The 23,592-nt window shown below is 36.5% G+C and overlaps 1 protein-coding gene across 3 annotated transcripts in view; it reads left to right on the top strand.

The window, feature by feature from the left end:
* CNST (consortin, connexin sorting protein) overlaps positions 1 to 23,592 on the top strand; it is a 115,633-nt gene that overhangs the window by 80,613 nt on the left and 11,428 nt on the right. For all 3 annotated transcript variants that reach the window (XM_079929564.1, XM_079929562.1, XM_079929563.1), the window contains 3 exons: positions 850 to 871; positions 1,044 to 1,140; positions 8,492 to 9,384. In XM_079929564.1, coding sequence (XP_079785690.1) covers positions 850 to 871; positions 1,044 to 1,140; positions 8,492 to 9,384 — 1,012 coding nt within the window. The remainder of the gene's footprint in view (positions 1 to 849; positions 872 to 1,043; positions 1,141 to 8,491; positions 9,385 to 23,592) is intronic.

Below are 23,592 nucleotides of genomic sequence, written 5' to 3'. Positions count from 1 at the left end.
TGTACAGATACATAGTGTAACTACCAGTCTGACCAAGATACAGGACAGTCCAGCCCCTCAGAAATCTGCCTAATTTCTGTACAAAGTCAGTACCCATCTCCCAAAGTAACTACTGTCTGAGTTCTATAACAGTGTGTTTGCCTGTTCTGTAATTTAATATAAATGTAATCACACAGAGTAGATTTTTGTATCTAGCTTCTTTTGCCCATGGTTATGTTGTTACATGTTATGGTAACTTGCTCTGCTTTACTGCTGTGTGTATTCATTATATGACTATGCAGCAATTTATTTATCCATTATATTGTTAATAGACATTTGGTTTGTTTCCAGTTTTTGAATTGTATGAATAAAATGGCTGTGAACATTTTTGTGTATGCTTTGTGGTGAATATATGCATTCTTTTATCTTGGGTATTTCCTAAAGTATAATATTTAAAGATTACTTTTGTTATCCTTTTCTATGGATAATGCATATAAAATTATCTTCCACCATAATTTTAGACTATAATGACATAAACTAAAATTTTAATAGTATCTGTGAAATGCTCTTGAAATACATTATTAGCAAAAGGTTGACACTTTTCCCCCCGAATCTCAGTATTTATAGCTTCTATGGAGGTTTTCATTAGTTATTGGCCATCTAAGGAGATTAACACATGAGATAGCTGCACTTTGAACTATGTGAACCAGTGGTAATGTTTCAGCAGTGGAAATGTTCTGTGCTAATATTAGAATCCAGAGAAGCTCTATTTTTTTTTTTTTACAGCCCTTTCAGTGACATTTGTTTGGAAGCATATTGCTGCTGTAATTTATTTTTTTAATTCTTTTTTTTCTCTCTTTTTTTCTACAGTCCTCTTTTATCCAAACATAAGGTAAGAGATTTTCTTTGAAAATGTCTATAGGAAAAATGTGTCATGTTTGTTGTATGGACTGTTTTAGAAAATAATGAAACCTTTCTCAAATTATTTTCAGCTTTCTAATTTAATGTAATAGTTTCCTCCAAAGTTTTATTTTTCTTCTTCTTCTTTTTAAAAAACTTTTTAGATAGCAGCTGTACAGAAGTCCCTGGGAAGGAAATGCTTTATGCAGTTAATAGTATCTGAAGATCCAAAGGAAAGAGGAGCTACAGCCAAAGAGCCGGGTATGTTTTTAAATTACAGGGGGATATAATAAGTATATAATAAGTATTCTACAAATGTTAATCTGAGTTGCTGTGAAGGAGTTTTTTTGCGTATACCTCTCCTGCACAAATAGCAAAGCAAGACTTTTTTACATTGTGTAATTCTATTTTTAGATATCTAGTAGTAGGAATGATAAAATCTGAATTCTTGTAAAAACATAAAATTATTTCATGTTTTCAGTAGGTGGTTATATGTGTCTAACAGAATATGACAAGATTGTACAAATAAGCTCTGAAATAGAATTGGTTTTAGTGTATTCAGACATCCCTTTCTGTTAAAAAAAATCAATTTTTGTACAAACTTTATCAGAAATTTTTTCTGTAAATCTAGATATTATCAAGATAAGCTCTGTATCCTTATAGTTTATCTATAGTAATTTATTCTTTTCCTTTTTTTGTTGACTAACATATGGTATACTTTAATTTGTACATATATATTTCTATAGCATTCATAGTATATTTTATAGCACTGTGTCTTATGTCAAAGGTTAAAGATTTCTAGAAATTTTTTTTCTTACAGTAGTAATGTATGTTCATTATAAAAACTTTAGAAAATAAAGATAAATAAATATGTTTTAGGGCATTTATTTCTCCTTGTTTATGATTTTAGTACTAATTTATATTCCTGGGCTTTATGTTCCTGGGCCTGAGAGCCCTGATAGTAAACAGGCAGCATCAGGTCTTTTGACTTGAGGTGCTTGAAGAGGTAAGATGATGACGATGACGCCTGCAATTTCACTTGCTTTTTTCTCTTTATGTTTTTTTTCCCCCTAAATCTTATTTTATCCCCTCTTCTCTTATGAGGCAAATTTGGGTTGCCTTAGGTCAATCCTACTATACTCTGTTCTTCCTGTCTCTTTTTCCCAGTCATTTTTATTTTGGAAATCAAAATACAATGAGCTTCATAAAAATCTTAGGGGAAAAAGTCACAAAATAGTCACCTAGTTTGGGTGTGAATGTGTCTCTTTGCTGTGCACATTGGGAAGAAGGCTGTTATTACATGCTGAGTGTTTGAGTCTGACACTGCCTAGCACTAGCTTGGCACTACTTCTAGCTTGGCCTTTACTGCGAGATAGGAACTGAGACACCAGTATCTCAGACAGGAAACTGAGATACCACGTTTAAGCCACTTGCTTGGTGCTTTGATTCACAACTAGAACCTGGGTCTTCTGGTTTCTAATTAAATTGCAGCATACTTCTGCTAAGTAAGTTGTGTGGATTTTCAAAGACTTACACAATGCAGACATTTCATTAATAGCCATTTTATGGGGAGGGTGTGGACTAAATTCTGGAGAAAGAAATCTTGCCAAGTCTGATAAAATAATATCTTTTAAGGAAAAATGTCAAATGTCTCATAATGAGCCTACTCAGATTGGTTATTCTATGAATAAATACATAGAAATGTAAGAAAGAATATGAGAGAAAGAAATATGAAAATATTACTTTAAATGATTTGTATTTAATATATTGTCCTTGTTTTACCCCATATTCCTTATTTCTAATATCTTACATGTTCTACAGTGTAGACTTTCCCTTTTCTTTCTCTCTACATATCTTGGTCTTAAGCTCCTTATATAATAAGTAACTTGCTTTTTTGTGTGTGTGGTGGTTAAAGACATTGTTTCTGGCACCAAACTTGTCTGGTTTGAATCCTCTCTCCACCACTTGAAGTTGTGTGACCCTAAGAGTCTTCCCTGGTGGTCCAGTGGTTAAGACTTCGCACTCCCAGTGCAGGGCACATGGGTTCCATGCCTGGTTGGGGAACTAAGATCCTGCATGCTACACGGTGCAGCCAAAAAAAAAAAAAGTTGTGTGACCATAAGCAAGTTGCCTAATTTCTCTGTCCCTCCCTTTCCTCAGCTCCAAAAGGTGGACATTAATAGTTCTTACCTCATAGGATTCTTATGAGGATTAAATTAGTAATTTCATTAAAGTTTAGAACAGTACCTGGCATAAGGTAAGAAAAATATGTGCTCACTGCTCTCATTACTCTTCCTCCACCACTTCCTCCTCATGTTATCACTACCCCCTACTTCTAGTATTCCATTAATGTTCTCTATGTGTTATTCATTGCTACTTTTCTAATTAATCTATCATTATTAAAGTCTTCAAGTAAGTTACGTAGTATTTTATATTTTCAAAATACTTTTATGTATATTATCTCATCTTTTCCTCCTAACAACCAATTTAAGGTAGGCTAAATCATTTTAAGAAACTCAAGGAAGGTAAGTGACTTATTCCGGAACAGAACTAATTAGAACACAAAGCTAAACCCTATTTTTCTGACCCTGAAGCCCATGTGTTTTTATTAATTTATATTTTAATTCATTTTATTAAGTAATATTTTATATGTAAAAATAATATGAAACGTACATACATTTTAACAATTGATAGAAAAATGAAGACCTGTGAACCTTGTACCTAACAAGGGACTAAATTGTCAGTTCTGTTACAGCTACCTTTGTGTTCCTCTCTATCCCATCACCTGCTTCACTCCATTCCTGAGGTAACCATTATCCTGAGTTCTCTATTTATCATTCCCTTCCCATTTTTAAATCAACTTTATTGAAGTACAATTTCCATACAATAAAATGTACCCATTTGAAGTGTATAATTTGGTGAGATTTGACAACTGTATACACTCATGTAACTACTACCCCAGTCAAGATATGGAACACATTCATCACTCCAGAATCTTTCTCCCAGCCCTCTTACACTCAGTCCCTCCCACCTCCAGTCCCAGGCGACCCAGTGCTTTCTCTTATTATCAGTGGGTTTTCCCTGTTTTAGAATGTAATATAAGTAGAATTGCTCAGCATCCTTTTTTTTTTGAGAGCCTCCCATATTGTTGTATGTATCATTAATTCATTTCCTTTCATTGCTGAGTAGTATTCCACTTTTTTGACCGTACCACAATTTATTTATCCATACACCTGTTGATAGATATTTGGGTTGTTTCCAAGTTGGAGATATCATGAATAAAACGGTAGGAAGGTTTTTTTGTAGATACATGTTTTTATTTCTCTTGGGTAAAGAACTTAGGGTGGAGTCATTGGGTCATAGGGAAGGTACATGTTTAGCTTTCTAAAAAACTGTCAAATAGTTCTCCAACGCTGTTGTCCTATTTTATACCCCACCAGCAATATATGAGAATTCCAGGTGTTCCACGTCCTTGCTGACATTTAATGTTGTCAGTCTTTTTTTTCTTAAGTCATTTTAGTGGATATGAATGTCATTGTGGTTTTACCTTGCTTTTCCCTGATGACTGAGTATGTACATTTTTAGTTTTGAATTAGCCTCTGTAGAAGTTGTACTAATTTATACTATTACCAACAGTTCAGACTTAATTTAGGCACATTTCTTTCCATCTGCTAAAATAGATATTAACATTGAAAATTTCTTTTTCAAGCCTGATATCACTCAGATGTTTTTACCTGATGATAATTAATGAGATACTCAGAAAATATAAGAAATGTGTTAATTCATGAATGCTTTAGTCTCACATCATGTATTGTATAGGGGATTTTTCCCTAAAGAGAATTCATGGGGGAATGGGAAATGAGAGAGTAACGCAAAGGTATGTGCATTTGTAGAGCATGTGTTAGAACTTAGGTTTAAGTCTAACTTCTCATTTTAGAACTACCTCTTTAATTTGGTATTATTAAGTATCTGTCATACACTCAGCTTTTATTCCATTTTTATGTCATCAGAGTAGAATTTTTTTTTTTAGTACATCTTAAGTCAATGCAGTAGGGTTTAGTAAACTTACCTCACTAGATCTTTGGGTTCAGGAGAACCAATTAACAGAAATTCATGTTAATATTAACAGAAACATTAACAATAAGTTTTATACTATGATACATACTCGTAGAAAATTCAGAAAATATTTTTGGTTAAACATAGTGGATCAAACATTTACTTCCACTTTCTTTTTGGAATACTATTAAAATATCTGAAGGGGATCCTTAAAGGCAGAAAGCCAGAAGGATAGAACTGGCAAGGACCCAGCAGCAGATATGACATCCAGAAAATTTTGGAAGCTGGAAAGCAGATAGATGGGTGACACCTGGCTTAACATACCAGAGAAAGCCAGAAACTAAGTGTCTACAGGGAAAAGGTTGATTTCTGCTTGGGAAGGTTTGGGAATTGGAAGCACAGAGGGTACCTCTAAATTTAAGGGTTTAAAGTTGGGCTAAAAGACTGTACAAGAAGCATTTAGACCTTTATATTCCCCTTCTACCGAATCGGAGGCCTGTTGGAAGCTAGACACAATACAGCAGTGCCTTCAAAATTGCGAGAGAGAATGATTTCTAACCTAGAAAACTTTACCCAACCAAAGTTTTAGTCAGGGGTGAAGAAGTAAAGACTTTCAGATGTGAATAACCTTAGAAAGTTTACCTTCCATGTACCTGTTCTTAGGAAATGTTCTACTAAGAGAGGATAAACAAAGGAAGACCTGGGATTCAGAGAAAACAAGGTTTCCAAAATAGAGCCAAAATGAATTCCTAGGATCACTGGGAAAGGAAATTCCAGGATGATAACTGTGTAGCAGCCCTGGAGAGGAGTTCCAGGTCAGGGACTCAAGAAGGATATGTTTTAAAACTGATGGATTACCTCTTGGTACATATGCCGTAGTTGTACATCTGTCAGAGTTTGAAGACACATAGGTAAAGTTTTTTTTTTTTAATGAAATAATGAGGCAGTTATCAACACCAAGGAAAACAAAGCATAAAGGAGAAAGGAAGACGTATCAGAGTACATAGTGTGGGTCAGTTGTGAATAATACTTACAAAGCCATAGTAACATAAGCATTTGAATATTGATTTGCCCTAGAATTGTGTTGAATTGTAATGGGAGCTAGAGGAGGAGAAAGAAAACATCATTGTTGGGGAAAGGAACCATGAGAGCTAACTCTCTTCCGTAGTAGGAAGTCAGTAGGTGTTCTCTAAAACTGAAAAGTCAATAAATAACAATGTAAGTCTTATCTAGAAATGGAGAGTAAATATGAGAGGAAACAGCTAAAGGAATTGAAAATTGGCTGCCTCTAGAGAGCAGGAATCAGACAGATGGGAGGGTAAGGCAGCAGACTGTTTTTCATTACCTGTAAGGACAGGTTTTAAGTTTTTCCCCAAAAGCATGATTTGATACAACAAATTATAAAGTAGCATATATTATGTGTGATTTGGAGACTGAATATGTATTAAAAATATCACTTAGATTTTATATGGCGTCAAACTATAGCTACTCTTCTGATCTAGTCTGAAACTCTTGCCCTTTGCATCTTAAATTACTACTTCTTTTCATATTTTATATTGTTTCTAATAGTGGAATGAAGCAACTGTTTTCAGGCCAGTATTTATAAGTAATACATTGTACCTATGCGTAGTCTTTATTACACACCACTTAAGTGGTATCTTGCTTCATTAGAAACGGTACTTAAAGTGACTGTATTTTGTCTAAGTAACTATAGTCAGCCACGTCACTTTCTACTCATGTAATGGCGTCTCAGGCTGATTCTCTAACTTTTCAGTCACTTATAGCTATTAAATAGTCTCATTTTGATTCTTTATGACTTAGTCCTTTTCAATTCCAAACTTTGCCATAACACTTAAATCTCATTATTCAAAACTCTTCTCTGTCCACCAGCTCTGCAGGGGCTGGGAGCATGGTCTGCTCTCTGGTGAAGCTAGCTAGATTAGTGCATAGGACAGAATCCAGGCTATGGGGACGTGTGGTGGCTCCGGCAGGACCAACTGAGGAGGCGCTTACTTCCAAATTGCTCTCCTAGACATCTGTGGTCCTTTAGGTAACTGGCCCTCAGCTAGAGACAGCACACCCCGTTCCTCTGATGTGGGGCCCTCTCCGCCCTGTGTGTATGCTATTTACTCTCTGAATTCCATGGATGTGTTTTGAGGGCCGCCTTCTGAACCTTTGGGTACTGGGAACTTGTGGAGGAGAGCTTGGCCCCCTTTCCATCTGGCAGGGGCCCTCCTTGCTCTGACATCCCGCATCTTAACAGAGAGGCAGACCAGCAAGCTCAATGGTGAAGCAGACAACCTAATGGGAATTAAAATGCCCATGTGTTTTTTTTTTTTTTTTGCAGTCTTCCAAACTTTGAGTGATTCCTTGGGGTGAGGCAAGACAAAGAATGCTGTACTCTCCCCAAAAGAGACCTATTTTTCCTTGTCCTCTCCTCATCTGATGTTCAAGTTAAGGCATTGGGGGAGGTAATACGAACTCTAATAAGCTCAGCAGTTCAGAGTTGAGGTGGCCAGACTCCATCCCTGATTCTCTGAAACCAGAAGATGGCATTTAAGTTCTGTCTTTTCTTTGGTATGGTACGTGCTGCCATTGCCAATTGGTAATTATTAAAGTACCAATAAATGAAAAACCAGGTAGAATATAATCATCACTATATTTCACTCTTGATTTTAACCTTTGGCCCATGATTTGTATAAATTAAACAATATATGACAAAAGAAAAAGTTAAAACTCCTGTGGTAGTTAGGAATGCTTAATCGACCAAAAACTCAATCATGAGCAAGCTTCTCTCTTATCTACTAGTTTATGCATTCAGTATATATTTTGTGAAAGTTTTTAATGCTTTAGTTTTAAAGTGGAAGAAAAGTATTTTAAATTGTTTTATTTAAAATAGAAATGGAAAGAAATATTAAAATTCCAAACCCATTTCTGCCTGGTACCAAGACTTATGCTTTATACCACTACCTTTGACTGCCTCCCTTTAAGAAGTTAAAGTAATTTTCCAACACATTAATTAAGGATGTTATTATTAAAGATATTATGCTTAAATAAATTTGAACAGAACAGACTTACGTTCCTTAGTTTAGTCTTAATAGATCAGAACCAGTATTGTTTTTCTTACACTTTAAATTATGTATTACATGGTTCATCATGTAAAAATATTTATTTAATATACCATGTCTTAAATACACTGAAAATAATTTTTCTACACTTTAAAATATTCGTTTAAATATACACAGCCAATAAAGCTCAGAAGAATATCTTCTAAACCTTTGAAAAAAATGACTTTTTCAATTATAATGAAGACTAAATTATATATTCATATTTTAACATGTTTTTGAATAATCTGTTAATTTTCATATCTAAAGGATTACTTACTAAATGTTTAGGATGTTTCCTCTACCTAAAGACACTATTATCCATCAGGTAGAATTTCCATTTCAGAGGTTTAGAATATCGTTGTGTCCCACATTTTATTCATGTCCTTTCTCTTCCCTCCTGTACAAAGTTGTTTTGAATCTTAAAACAGCTTGCTTTCCTTCATTTTCAGAGAGTGAAACTTGTCTTGGCATGGAATCAGGAAAAGAAAGCCAACATAAAAGAGAGACCTGCGAGAGCAGTCCCTGCTGTAATCAGATGGACAGGCAGGCAGATCCCCTGAGCCTTCCGGTAACTGCAGGGAAGGGCCACACGGAGGAGCCGCTCTGCAGCGCTGAAGCCACACTGGAGCTCCACGCCCTGCCCTTGGAGTCGGCAGGGAGCAGGTCTGGGCTACTCTCTTCAGGGCATGCTTGTGAGGATGACAGCCGCTTGCAGCTGACTCAGTCAGAGGCCAGCCAAGATGTGGCTGAAATAGAGGGCATTGCTAAAGACCCTAAGGTTTCCAGCGAGTCAGTGATAGAGCCATTGATTTTACCAGGCTCTGACCATATACCTCCTGCATTGATTTCTGAGGGTAAATACTCACAGACGCAAAGAAAGGAACTCCAGTTGCTACTTGAGGATGCTTCTGAGGCGTTGCCCACAGACCAACTTGAGAACAATGAATTAAATGAGCTGCAGCAACCTGATCTTACAGACAGTGATGGAAAATCACCACAGGGGCAGACTGACTCAGAGGGCTCTGAGAGTGTACTTTGTGAAAATAATCAAGTATCTGATTTAAGTACAGTGCTTCCAGAAGTGTATATGGCCCCAGAGGAACAGGGAGATAAACACGAACAAGTCAGTAAGGAAACAGAAGACTATTTAAACAGCCTTTTAGAAGAATGCTTAAAAGATACTGAAGATTCCCTTTCATATGAAGATAACCAAGAGGAAGACGCTGATCTCCTTCAAGATCTTTCTCCTGAAGAAGAATCCTATAGTCTACAGGAGAACCTGCCTTCTGATGAAAGCTGTCTTTCTCTCGATGATCTTGCAAAAAGGATAGAGATTGCAGAGGTAAATTTGAGATTTAATATAAATATGATTTAATATAAAATACGATTAAAATGATGAAATTTGAAAGCACATATATGCTAAATATTGCCTTGTTTTTGTAAATTTTCCCTGGCCTCAAACATGAGGGGGAAATTTAGTTAACATAAATTTTTAATCATTATGTATAATCATGATGTTTATACCTCAAAAATTATATCTTATGCCTCTAGTATAGTAAGCATTATGTACCTCATTTTTCATATTCTTATGATTTTTATTTGGCAGTCCTGGGAATTATTAACAAAATAAGATTAGTTACATTCTTGTAAGGAAATCTTATTTTTCTTCTCATACATCTAGAAGATAAAATATATACTCACTGTTTCTTCTTATTATTAATGTATTTTAAAATTCTTTAAAACAGTATAATAGAATGAAGGAAACATTTTAAAATACAGTAAGAGTAGGAGATACTGAATGGATTTATAAGCTCTAGGTTTGAACAAACTTAATACTTACTGCTTGACTAAGTCAAATATTACAAATAATTCAAAGTTTTAAAGTTTCTCTAAACAGTAATTAAGCTAGTCAAAATCCAAAAAAGGGGGCAGGAGAGAATATCAAGATGACCATCCTCCTTTGTTTGATAATACAATTTTTTAAAGTTCAGGGGGGAAAAATAAAGCCATACCAAAACTATAGCGCCTCAGGAAGGCAGCCTGACATAGTGGAAGGAGCAGAGTCTGGAGAGCCTTAGTTCAAATACTGACCCCACCAGTTATCAGCCTTATGGAGTTACTATCTAACTCTCTAATTCTGTTTACTTCTCTGAGAATTAGGTTGCTAATTACTTTTCTTCTTCTTCATCTTATATTTTTTTCCAAATAAGCTTTTAATTTAATTTATGTCCATTGTTTTCTAATTCTGCATTATCATTGGGAAAAAAAACCCATCAAGTAGAAAATGGAAATGTAACAAAGACAAAATAGACAACAGAATACATATGAAAATGGAACCCTGTGGAAGCTTTCTAAGATGATTACTGTTATGACTAGCTTCCTTTATTGCTATTTATAGTCAATTCTCCATCAACTATGATTTTTATTCTGAATTTTTTTCTTGACAAAATTAGATAAAATAGTCATTCTTTTGTTTATTTTAACTAGATCTTTTTATTGCCATTTATAGTCAATCCTCCATAAAGACTTTTCTTCTTAATTTTTTCTTAAAATTATTTAGTAGTGCTTAATGAGTACAGAGTTTCTGTTTGGGGTGATGAAACTTTTAGAAGTAGTTTTGGTTGTGGTTATACAACATTATGAATGTAATTAATGCCACTGAATAGTACACCTAAAAATGGTTTAAATGAGAGTTTTCTGTTTTATATATATATACATATTTTTAAACCGTAATTTTTAAGAATAGTAAAAAAAAAATTTTTTAATACAGCTAATAGTATAACACTGGACCTTCTCTTTTTTATTTTCATCAGACCTCTGGTACAGGGAATTATCAAGGCAGAAGTCACAACCATATTCAAATCTAGCTGTAATACCAAAAAGTTACCATTATCTGACTGCTTATTTTCAAGTTGAATCAAGCTGACCTTACGTATGGTCTAATTTTACTTTTTTAAGTATAAACTGTGAAGAAGAACCAGAGTGCTCCTGTTGAGTCTCCCTGCCTTAAAGGACATTTGTGGTGTAGAATTACTGTTAAATTAACATTGTACTACAACTAAATGGAATAGTCCTTCCTCAAACTCGTAATGTCGGTTTTTCCTGTAGATAACACCTAGCTAGAGGTGGAAATTATATGTATGAACATTTTAAAGTTGTCTTTCCTGTGAAGTTACTTTTTATACATGATGGTCCCCTTTCCTAAAAATCTATTGGTCTGTTAAGTTATACTGTTTTAAAAACCCCCAAAGCTACATATGACTAACAAAACTAGTTTACTTTCCTATGATAATGCTAAACAGATTGTTTCTGAATACTTCCTTCTCCGTTCTGAAAAATATACCTTTAATAGAATCTGCCTGTGTCAGGAAAAGTTTTTAAAATTTCAAAACTGGAAATCACTATGCTTACTACTTCCTTAGTACCCTAAGAATGAAGTTTTGAGCTAAGTAAAATGTCCAGGTAACAGTGGGTTTGCTTATAAGTACAAACTTCTTTTTAATCCAAACACTGTTTATTTCGTGCTTTCAATGTAATTGTATTAGGGGTATCTTCATGTGTCAGGTGCTGAGGATAAGTGAGGAGTCAGATGAAGTTCTTGGCATTTGGGGACTCTCTGCTGCCACATTTGTGCATACTTTTGTGAATATAGGATACAGAACATAATTTCTTAATAACTAAATAATGTTCACGAATAATATTTTTCCTGCCCTCAGGAACCACTGAGGCTTGTGAGCCTGCTTTTCTCCACATCACTGTGCTATCCTGTGAGTCCTTCTCTCCCAAATCTATCATTTCTTCCTGTGAGTGACTCTGCCCCTTACAGATTTCCCTACTGCTTTTCACTCTTTCTACTACTGTGTTTATGGTAGAATATAATAGTACGTTCTCTCATTGCCAGTTTTCCCCTTTTTTCTTGTATCTCTGCTTTCATTTTCTTGTCATTTCTGCATTGCTCAGCTCTGGCTTCAGTGGAACTTGGCCTTGATAACCATTACCAGCACGGTGGAAGTGTCTGTTGTGTTTTTTCTTAAACAATTAGCTTCATCACATAAAGTGAAGTTTTTGTATAAAATCTCATAGAGAACTGAAAATATGTACACTAATTTAATTCATTAATGTAGAGACATGTGGGGGATGTCCCTGGCAGTCCAGTGGTTAAAACTCTGGGCTTCCACTTCAGGGGGCACGGATTTGACCCCTAGTCGGGGAACTAAGATCCCACATGCTGCATGGCACGGCCAAAAAAAAAAAGACGTATAAATGAAACTTTTCTAGGTTTTGGAAGCTTTTCCAAAACCAGAGTAATTTTGCTAAGTAAAACGATAGCTTAATATCTGAAGCATTGGTGTTCTTTCTTATGTAAAAAAGGTGACATACTGTCATCAAAAGTATAATCTCTACTGTTTTACAAAAGCATCAAAAACATTTATGCTCATTTCATAGATTTTTGTTTTTTTAATATTTTATTTATTTATTTGTTTATGGCTGGGTTGGGTCTTTGTTGCTGTGCACAGGCTTCTCTAGTTGCAGTGCGTGGGCTTCTCACTGCGGTGGCTTCTATTGTTGCGGAGCACGGGCTCTAGGAGCATGGGCTTCAGTAGTTGCAGCACACAGGCTCAGTAGTTGTGGCGCACGGGCTTAGTTGCTCCGCGGCATGTGGGATCTTCCCAGACCAGGGCTCGAACCCGTGTCCCCTGCATTGGCAGGCGGATTCTTAACCACTGTGCCACCAGGGAAGTCCCCATTTCATAGATTTTTTAAGAAAAAAAGTTTATCACATGTAGAGTGTCAGCAAGTTAGAGAGATTCACTTATTTATCCCCTCATTAAGTAATTTTTATATGAGTAACTTCTGTGCGAGTGCCATGATATTACAGTTGCAGTGATTAAAAATTCAGAGAAGGATGCTGTATGTATGAAGCCTCAGTCTAACAGTTGTCTGGTGGCAAGTGTTACCTGTTTGCTGAATTTGAGTATCCCAGTTTTTAGAAAAAGATGAAATTTTATCCCAAAACCCATAATATACTGACATTATTTTTTTTTTAATTTTATTTTTTGCGGCACAGGGGCCTCTACTGTTGTGGCCTCTCCTGTTTTGGAGCACAGGCTCCGGACGTGCAGGCTCAGCGGCCATGGCTCATGGGCCCAGCCGCTCCACGGCACGTGGGATCCTCCTGGACCGGGGCACGAACCCGTGTCCCCTGCATCGGCAGGCGGACTCTCAACCAATGCGCCACCAGGGAACCCCTTGACATTATTTTAATGTCAGAATCCAAACCCCTTTGACCCAGGAACCTAGTAATGCTAATAAATCATTGACTTGCTGTGTTCTGGAACCTGGGAGGGTTACACTGTCTTCTCTTTAAACTCTTTAGCTGTTCCTAGCATCAAAACCTTAGAGAGGAAATATGTTATACAAGTTCAAGTTGGCATTAGGATCCAACCTCATATTGGTAATAAAAGTCCACTCAGCGTACAGTAGGCTGTTTGTTACATGTGTGGGGATGAAGGAGTTGTTTTGTTTTCTAAATAAGTAACAGGTCAAGTATTGGGTAAATTTTACAAAAAGTAATCTATTCACATTGAAAATAGTCATAGTATGTAATTCCGAGGTCCCTTTGTGAGCAGATTTTAGCAACATGATGTGCCATATGGAAATAAAACATTCATTTTTCTTCATTTAACATATGTGTGTGTGATCTGTTTGCAGAGATGTCATATGTTCAGAAAACTATTTTAAATGCTTCAGATTCAAGTGATTTTTGTTTTTAGAAATAATATCCTAATGTGATAGCTGGAGAAGAAGCCACTTTACTACTGCTTGGGTCTTTAAAAAACTTTCAATCTGAAAGAGGGCAAAATATGTTCCCTACCCCCTCTGTCTTTATTGGCAACATTTACTTAGATATCTTCAGGTCTACCTGTCTCACAAGAAACACAGTGGGGGAGGACATAACCTAGAACTTTCTGACGGGGAGAAAGATGAGAGCCCAAAATTGGTTTTGAGTTTGTCTTCAGAGAAGCTGTCTAATCTAAGTGACTTCTGTGCAATATTCATCTCTGTCTCCTGGCCAAGATCAGGAAATTTAAGTTACATTAAGACTAGCCACTGTGGGATTCTCTTACCAAGTTAAGATGGGAGGCTGGGACTAAGCAGTAGGATTTTATGAAATCATACAGTTAGCTGGTCTTTGGATCTTAGACAAAGGAGGGTCTTAGAAACAGCAATCATGGTGTTCTTGAATGGCTCTTTTAAGGGGAGCAGGGGAAGTCCAGCTTCCTCACAAAAGAGGAAATATAGTCTTCCAATAACATAAGAAGATTCATGGGTTCATGGAAAATGTTTGACCCAGGACTTATGTAAGTGTCTAAATGAACCCCAAAGGATTATCCAGGGATTACCTATCTTTTCTTTGTGCCAGATGGTCTCGTCTTTGCCTTTCTTTTTCATCCTGCCCTCTAAATTTTCTAATTAATGAATGCTTCTCTTATTTGTCATGTCTCTTGCACCCAGCTCCTTTTCTTTTCCATTTAAATCATTCTTTCAATTTATATCTTTACTGCCTCTTCCTGGGCTTTTGCAATAGCTACTTAATAATTTTCCCCATTCCTCATTTTCCTCTCCAAATGGTCTTACATTAGTACTGTATAAACTTAGGGTCTCAAACTGATACCCAAAGGGGCCAGTCAGACAATAGTAGTAGTAGATGAAATGATTTAGTTGTAGGTGATAGGGAGAATAGAATGTTCCCATGCCTTGTCTAGAAGGCTGAATAGCTTTTTGAAATACTGTAGATGAAACCAAACACACCTGAGGGTCTGGGTCTAACACATAGACTGTTAATTTAAACCTCTGCTATAAAATAATTTTTGCTTGTCAGTCTCTTCCCACGACTCCATTTGGCTCCAGGATGAAGGCTGTACTAAGTGGCTTGTTATTCAGGACAGTTGGTAATCTGGCCCACTTTACCTTTCCAACACCATCTCCTGCCGTTCCTTTGTTCTTAACCTATACTGTGGTCAGCCTGGCCTCCCTGCTGCCTTCCGGATACACCTCACATATTGTCACCTCTGATCTTTACCTTCTGTCACAGGTGATGAACTCTTTTCCACATATTATTTCTTCTCAACCCTCAAGATCTAGTTCGTGACTTTTTAGCACATAGAGTGCAAGGCACAGTGCCTGCCATGGTCCGTACTCAATAAATGCTAGCTGCTGCCAGTATTTCTTGATCACTGAAGTCCATAATGAGGGGGGGGGCTTGAACACCATTCCTCCTAACGTCCTGTCTACCTGTAATATTCCCTTGTTATTATAGGACACACACATGCGTGGGCGCATTGCATTGGACACTAAATTGCAGACTCCTTAAGCGCAGGGATCTTGTTGAATACCTTCTTGTATTCTCTACAGAGCCAACACAGCCACCTATACACAGTAGGCTTCCTCCTCGCCTCCCCCTTTTTTCTTTTTCTTTTTTTTTTTTGACCTAGTTCACTTAGAAAAATAAATTACCTTTAAGGACAGATTTGATTATTTTAAGGGAAATAGCTATGTTATTCAAATAAGTATAGGCTAGGTGCTGTCTTTATATAAATTGCTCATCTATATATTCATTTGCTCTTTGGCACATTTCTTGAGCACCTACTGTATTGCAGAAACTAAGGAGGCACCCATGAACACAGATCAAGTACCTGCTCTCGTCACACTTACTCTTCAGAGGGAGAGACACGTAATAAATGAGTTCACATAAAAACAAACAGTACAGTTTCATATATTGGTAGTGGCTCTGAAGAAATCTCAGCAGGGTGGAGGGGTGTAGAGAGACTGAAGTGGTGGGTAGGATGGAGGAACAGGCTCTATTAACCAGGGTGTAGGGGAAGGCAATGGGAGGGCCAGCAGGAGGGCCAGCACATCTGGAGCACAGTGAACAGGAGAAGGACAGTAGGAAGTCCAGGTGGAGAAGGCAAGCTGGAGCTGGTTCCTGTAGGGCCTCATAGACCAGGGTAAGGAACTGGAATTCAATTTAAATGGTGCTAGAAGTTTGAAATGGATTTTGAACAGAAGATGTGACTTGATTTGTTTCCTGCCTGCTCTATGGAGACTAGCAAACTGCAGGTAGGGGCCAAAGAAAGGCAACCAATCCAGTTATTGCAATTATTCAGATGACATATAATGAAGGACTCAGTAGTGATGGATGTGGTGAAGATATATTTTTGAAGGAAGAACTAAAAAGATTTGCTAATGAATTAGATATGAGGTAGGGTGGTAAGGAGCAGTTCTGAGAGGAAGAGAATCAGGAGTTCTGTTTTAGAATCTACCTATCTAAATGATTTACTGGGGCTTAAAAAGTGGGATGCTATCTTGATATTCTTACCATTTCTTTTCCTATTTTATACTTATTAAATTGTCCCTTTAAGCAAATAAAAGCTAGTTACAAAAACATGAGATAGTACCTAATCTAGAGACTTAGGTACATTATAAAACTCATATTTTTACTTTAAAAAACTTTTTTCCTTTTTATTTATCTTTAACACCTTTATTAGAGTATAATTGCTTTACAATGGTGTGTTAGTTTCTGCTTTATAACAAAGTGAATCAGCTATACATATACATATATCCCCATATCCCCTCCCTCCTTCCCTATCCCACCCCTCTAGGTGGTCACAAAGCACCGAGCTGATCTCCCAGCAGCTATGCGGCTGCTTCCCACTAGCTATCTATTTTATGTTTGGTAGTGTATATATGTCAGTGCCACTCTCTCACTTTGTCGCAGCTTACCCTTCCCCCTCCTCATGTCCTCAAGTCCATTCTCTACGTCTGCGTCCTTATTCCTGTCCTGCCCCTAGTTTCTTCAGAACCATTTTTTTTCTTTAGATTCCATATATATGTGTTAACATACGGTATTTGTTTTTCTCTTTCTGACGTACTTCACTCTGTATGACAGTCTCTAGGTCCATCCACCTCACTACAAATAACTCAATTTCATTCCTTCTTATGGCTGAGTAATATTCCATTGTATGTATGTGCCACATCTTCTTTAGCCATTCATTTGTCAATAGACACTTAGGTTGCTTCCATGTCTTGGCTATTGTAAATAGAGCTGCAGTGAACATTGTGGTACATGACTCTTTTTCAATTATGGTTTTCTCAAGGTATATGCCCAGTAGTGGGATTGCTGGGTCATACGGTAGTTCTATTTTTAGTTTTTTAAGGAACCTCCATACTGTTCTCCACAGTGGCTGTATCAATTTACATTCCCACAAACAGTGCAAGAGGGTTCCCCTTTCTCCACACTCTCTCCAGCATTTATTGTTTGTAGATTTTTTGAAGATGGCCATTCTGACTGGTGTGAGGTGATACCTCATTGTAGTTTTGATTTGCATTTCTCTAATGATTAGTGATGTTGAGCATTCTTTCATGTGTTTGTTGGCAATCTGTATATCTTCTTTGGAGAAATGTCTGTTTAGGTCTTCTGCCCATTCTTGGATTGGGTTGGTTTTTTTTTTTTTGATATTGAGCTGAGCTGCATGAGCTGCTTGTAAATTTTGGAGATTAATCCTTTGTCCGTTGCTTCATTTGCAAATATTTTCTCCCATTCTGAGGGTTGTCTTTTCATCTTGTTTATGGTTTCCTTTGGTGTGCAAAAACTTTTAAGTTGTATTATGTCCCATTTGTTTGTTTTTGTTTTTATTTCCATTTCTCTAGGAGGTGGGTCAAAAAGGATCTTGCTGTGATTTATGTCATAGAGTGTTCTGCCTATGTTTTCCTCTAAGAGTTTTATAGTGTCTGGCCTTACATTCAGTTCTTTAATCCATTTTGAGTTTATTTTTGTGTATGATGTTAGGGAGTGCTCTAATTTCATTCTTTTCCAAGTAGCTGTCCAGTTTTCCCAGCAACACTTATTGAAGAGGCCGACTTTTCTCCATTGTATCTTCTTGCCTCCTTTATCAAAAATAAGGTGACCATATGTGCGTGGGTTTATCTCTGGGCTTCCTATCCTGTTCCATTGATCTATATTTCTGTTTTTGTGCCAGTACCATACTGTCTTGATTACTGTAGCTTTGTAGTCTGGACTGAAGTCCAGGAGCCTAATTCTTCCAGCTCCATTTTTCTTTCTCAAGATCACTTTTACTATTTGGGGTCTTTTGTGTTTCCATACAAATTGTTAATTTTTTTGTTCTAGTTCTATGAAAAATGACACTGGTAGTTTGATAGGGATTGCATTGAATCTGTGAATTGCTTTGGGTAGTATAATCATTTTCACAAGGTTGATTCTTCCAATCCAGGAACATGGTATATCTCTCCATCTTTGTATCATCTTTAATTTCTTTAATCAGTATCTTATAGTTTTCTGCATACAGGTCTTTTGTCTCTTTAGGTAGGTTTATTCCTAGGGATTTTTATCTTTTTGTGGCAATGGTAAATGGGAGTGTTTCCTTAATTTCTCTTTCAGATTTTTCATTATTAGTGTATAGAAATGCAAGAGATTTCTGTGCATTAATTTTGTATCCTGCTACTTTACTAAATTCATTGATTAGTCCTAGTAGTTTTTGGTAGCATATGTAGGACTCTCTATGTATAGTATCATGTCATCTGCAAACAGTGACAGCTTTACTTCTTTTGCAATTTGGATTCCTTTTATTTCTTTTTCTTCTCTGATCTCTGTGGTTAAAACTTTCAAAACTATGTTGAATAGTGGTGGTGAGAGTGGACAACCTTGTCTCGTTCCCGATCTTAGAGGAAATGGTTTCAGTTTTTCACCATTGAGAAAGATGTTGGCTGTGGATTTGTCATATATGGCCTTTATTATGTTGAGGTAAGTTCCCTCTATGCCTACTTTCTGGAGGGTTTTTATCATAAATGGGTGTTGAATTTTGTCAGAAGCTTTTTCTGCATCTATTGAGATGATCATATGGTTTTCCACCTTCAATTTGTTAATATGGTTTATCACATTGATTTGCATACATTGAAGAATCCTTCCATTCCTGGGATAAACACCACAGATCATGATCCCTTTTTTAATTTATTTTTTATTAATATTTTATTTTTTTATACAGCAGGTTCTTATTAGTCATCCATTTTATACACATCGGTGTATACATGTCAATCCCAATCTCCGAATTCATCACACCACCACCCCCAACCCCCTGGCGCCTTCCCACCTTGGTGTCCATACATTTCTCCCCTACATCTGTGTCTCAATTTCTGCCCTGCAAACTGGTTCATCTCTATCATTTTTCTAGGTTCCACATACTTGCATTAATATACGATATTTGTCTTTCCCTTTCTGACTTACCTCACTCTGTATGACAGTCTCTAGATCCATCCACATCTCTACAAACGACCCAATTTCGTTCCTTTTCATGGCCGAGTAATATTCCATTGTATATATTTACCAAATCTTCCCTATCCATTTGTCTATCGAGGGGCATTTAGGTTGCTTCCATGACCTGTCTATTTGTAAACAGTGCTTCAATGAACATTGGAGTGCATGTGTCTTTTTGAATTATGGTTTCCTCTGGGTATATGCCCAGTAGTGGGATTGCTGGGTCATATGGTAGTTCTATTTTTAGTTTTTTAAGGAACCTCCATTCTGTTCTCCATAGTGGCTGTATCAGTTTACTTCCCACCAACAATGCATAAGGGTTCCCTTTTCTCCACACCCTCTCCAGCATTTATTGTTTGTAGATTTTTTGATGATGGCCATTCTGACCGGTGTGAGGTGATACCTCATTATAGTTTTGATTTGCATTTCCCTAATAATTAGTGATGTTGAGCAGCATTTCATGTGCTCCTTGGCCATCTGTATGTCTTCTTTGGAGAAATGTCTATTTAGGTCTTCTGCCCATTTTTGGATTGGGTTATTTGTTTTTTTAATATTGAGCTGCATGAGCTGTTTATATATTTTGGAGATTAATCCTTTGTCCATTGATTCGTTTGCAAATATTTTCTCCCATTCTGAGGGTTGCCTTTTTGTCTTGTTTATGGTTTTCTTTGCTGTGCAAAAGCTTTTAAGTTTCATTAGGTCCCATTTGGACCACCAGTGGTCAATCAAAAAAAAACTTGCTGTGATTTATGTCAAAGAGTGTTCTTCCTATGTTTTCCTCTAAGAGTTTTACAGTGTCCGGTCTTACATTTAGGTCTCTAATCCATTTTGAGTTTATTTTTGTGTATGGTGTTAGGGAGTGTTCTAATTTTATTCTTTTACATGTAGCTGTCCAGTTTTCCCAGCACCACTTATTGAAGAAGCAGTCTTTTCCCCATTGTATTTCCTTGCCTCCTTTGTCATAGATTAGTTGACTGTAGGTGCGTGGGTTTATCTCTGTGCTTTCTATCTTGTTCCATTGATCTATATTTCTGTTTTTGTGCCAGTACCATATTGTCTTGATTACTGTAGCCTTGTAGTATAGTCTGAAGTCAGGGAGTCTGATTCCTCCAGCTCCGTTTTTTTCCCTCAAAACTGCTTTGGCTATTCGGGGTCTTTTGTGTCTCCATACAAATTTTCAGATTGTTTGTTATAGTTCTGTAAAAAATGCCATTGATAATTTGATAGGGATTGCACTGAATCTGTAGATTGCTATGGGTAGTATACTCATTTTCACAATGTTGATTCTTCCAATCCAAGAGCATGGTATATCTCTCCATCTGTTGGTATCATCTTTAATTTCTTTCATCAGTGTCATATAGTTTTCTGCATACAGGTCTTTTGTCTCCCTAAGTAGGTTTATTCCTAGGTATTTTATTCTTTTTGTTGTTATTAATTTCTTAATTAATAATTTCTTAATTGTTATTAATTTCTCTTTCAGATTTCTCATCATTAGTGTATAGGAATGCAAGAGATTTCTGTACATTGATTTTGTATCCTGAAACTTTACCAAATTCATTGATTAGCTCTAATAGTTTTCTGCTGGCATCTTTAGGATTCTCTATGTACAGTGTCATGTCATCTGCAAACAGTGACAGTTTTACTTCTTCTTTTCCAATTTGTATTCCTTTTATTTCTTTTTCTTCTCTGATTGCCGTGGCTAGGACTTCCAAAACTATGTTGAATAATAGTGGTGAGAGTGGACATCCTTGTCTTATTCCTGATCTTAGAGGAAATGCTTTCAGTTTTTCACCATTGAGAATGATGTTGGCTGTGGGGTTGTCGTATATAGCCTTTATTACGTTGAGATAGGTTCCCTCTATGCCCACTTTCTGGAGAGTTTTTATCATAAATAGGTGTTGAATTTTGTCAAAAGCTTTTTCTGCATCTGTTGAGATGATCATATGGCTTTTATTCTTCAGTTTGTTAATATGGTGTATCACATTGATTGATTTGCTTATATTGAGGAATCTTGCATCCCTGGATAAATCCCACTTGATCATGGTGTATGATCCTTTTTAATGCATTGTTGAATTGTGTTTCCTAGTATTTGGTTGAGGATTTTTGCATCTATATTCATCAGTGATATTGGTCTGTAGTTTTCTTTTTCCATAGTATCTCTGTCTGGTTTTGCTATCAGGGTGATGGTGGCCTCATAGAATGAGTTTGGGAGTGTTCCTTCCTTTGCAATTTTTTGGAACAGTTTGAGAAGTTTGGGTGTTAGCTCTTCTCTAAATGTTTGATAGAATTCACTTGTGAAGCCATCTGCTCCTGGAGTTTTGTTTGTTTGTAGATTTTTAATCACAGTTTTAATTTTATTACTTGTGATTGGTCTGTTCATATTTTCTATTTCCTCCTGGTTCAGTCTTGGAAGGTTATACCTTTCTAAGAATTTGTCCATTTCTTCCAGGTTGTCGATTTATTGGCATAGAGTTGCTTGTAGTGCTCTCTTAGGATGCTTTGTATTCCTGTGGGGTCTGTTGTAACTTCTTTTTCATTTCTAATTTTATTGATTTGAGTCTTCTTCCTGTTTATCTTGATGAGTCTGGCTAATGGGTTATCAATTTTGTTTATCTTCTCAAAGAACCAGCTTTTAGTTTTATTGATTTCTGCTATTGTTTTCTTTGTTTCTATTTCATTTATTTCTGCTCTGATCTTTATGATTTCTTTCCTTCTGCTGACTTTGGGTTTTGTTTCTTCTTCTTTCTCTATTTCCTTTAGGTGTAAGGTTAGATTGTTTATTTGAGATGTTTCTTGTTTCTTGAGGTAGGCTTGTGTACCTATAAACTTCCCTCTTAGAACTGCTTTTGCTGCATCCCATAGGTTCTGGATTGTCGTGTTGCATTGTCCTTTGTCTCTAGGCATTTTTTGATTTCCTCTTTGATTTCTTCAGTGATCTCTTGGTTATTTAGTAACGTATTGCTTAGCCTCCATGTTTTTCTGTGTTTTACGTTTTTTTCCCCGTAATTGGTTTCTAATCTCATAGCGTTGTGGTCAGAAAATACGCTTGATATGATTTCTTGAGAAGAAAGTGTAATCTGCTGTTTTTGGATGGAATGTCCTATAAATATCAATTAAATCTATCTGGTCTATTGTGTCATTTAAAGCTTGTGTTTCCTTGTTAATTTTCTGTTTGGATGGTTTGTCCATTGGTGTAAGTGAGGTGTCAAAGTCCCCCACTATTATTGTGTTACTGTTGATTTCCTCTTTTATAGCTGTTAGCAGTTGCTTTATGTATTGAGGTGCTCCTATTTTGGGTGCATATATATTTATAATTGTTGTATCGTCTTCTTGGATTGATCCCTTGATCATTATGTAGTGTCCTTCCTTGTCTCTTGTAACATTCTTTATTTTAATGTCTATTTTATCTGATATGAATATTGCTACTCGAGCTTTCTTTTGATTTCCATTTGCATGGAATATCTTTTTCCATCCCCTCACTTTCAGTCTGTATGTGTCCCTAGGTCTGAAGTGGGTCTCTTGTCGACAGCATATATATGGGTCTTGTTTTTGTATCCATTCAGCCAGTCTGTGTCTTTTGGTGGGAGCATTCAGTCCATTTACATTTAAGGTAATTATCGATATGTATGTTCCTATTCCCATTTTCTTAATTGTTTTGGGTTTGTTATTGTAGGTCTTTTCCTTCTCTTGTGTTTCTTGCCTAGAGAAGTTCCTTTAGCATTTGTTGTAAAACTGGTTTGGTGGTGCTGAACTCTCTCAGCTTTTGCTTGTCTGTAAAGGTTTTAATTTCTCCAACAAATCTGAATGAGATCGTTGCTGGGTAGAGTAATCTTGGTTGTAGGTTTTACCCCTTCATCACTTTAAATATGTCCTGCCAGTCCCTTCTGGCTTGCAGAGTTTCTGCTGAAAGATCAGCTGTTAACCTTATGGGGATTCCCTTGTGTGTTATTTGTTGTTTTTCCCTTGCTTCTTTTAATATTTTTTTCTTTGTATTTATTTTTTGATAGTGTGATTAATATGTGTCTTGGAGTGTTTCTCCTTGTATTTATCCTTTATGGGACTCTCTGCACTTCCTGGACTTGACTATTTCCTTTCCCATATTAGGGAAGTTTTCAACTATTATCTCTTCAAATATTTTCTCAGTCCCTCTCTTTCCCTCTTTTTCTGGGACCCCTATAATTCAAATATTGGTGCGTTTAATGTTGTCCCAGGGGTCTC

Source organism: Stenella coeruleoalba (genome assembly GCF_951394435.1).
Source record: "Stenella coeruleoalba genome assembly, chromosome: 1".
NCBI classification, from domain to species: Eukaryota; Metazoa; Chordata; class Mammalia; order Artiodactyla; family Delphinidae; genus Stenella; species Stenella coeruleoalba.
This window is presented reverse-complemented; position numbering and strand designations above follow the sequence as displayed.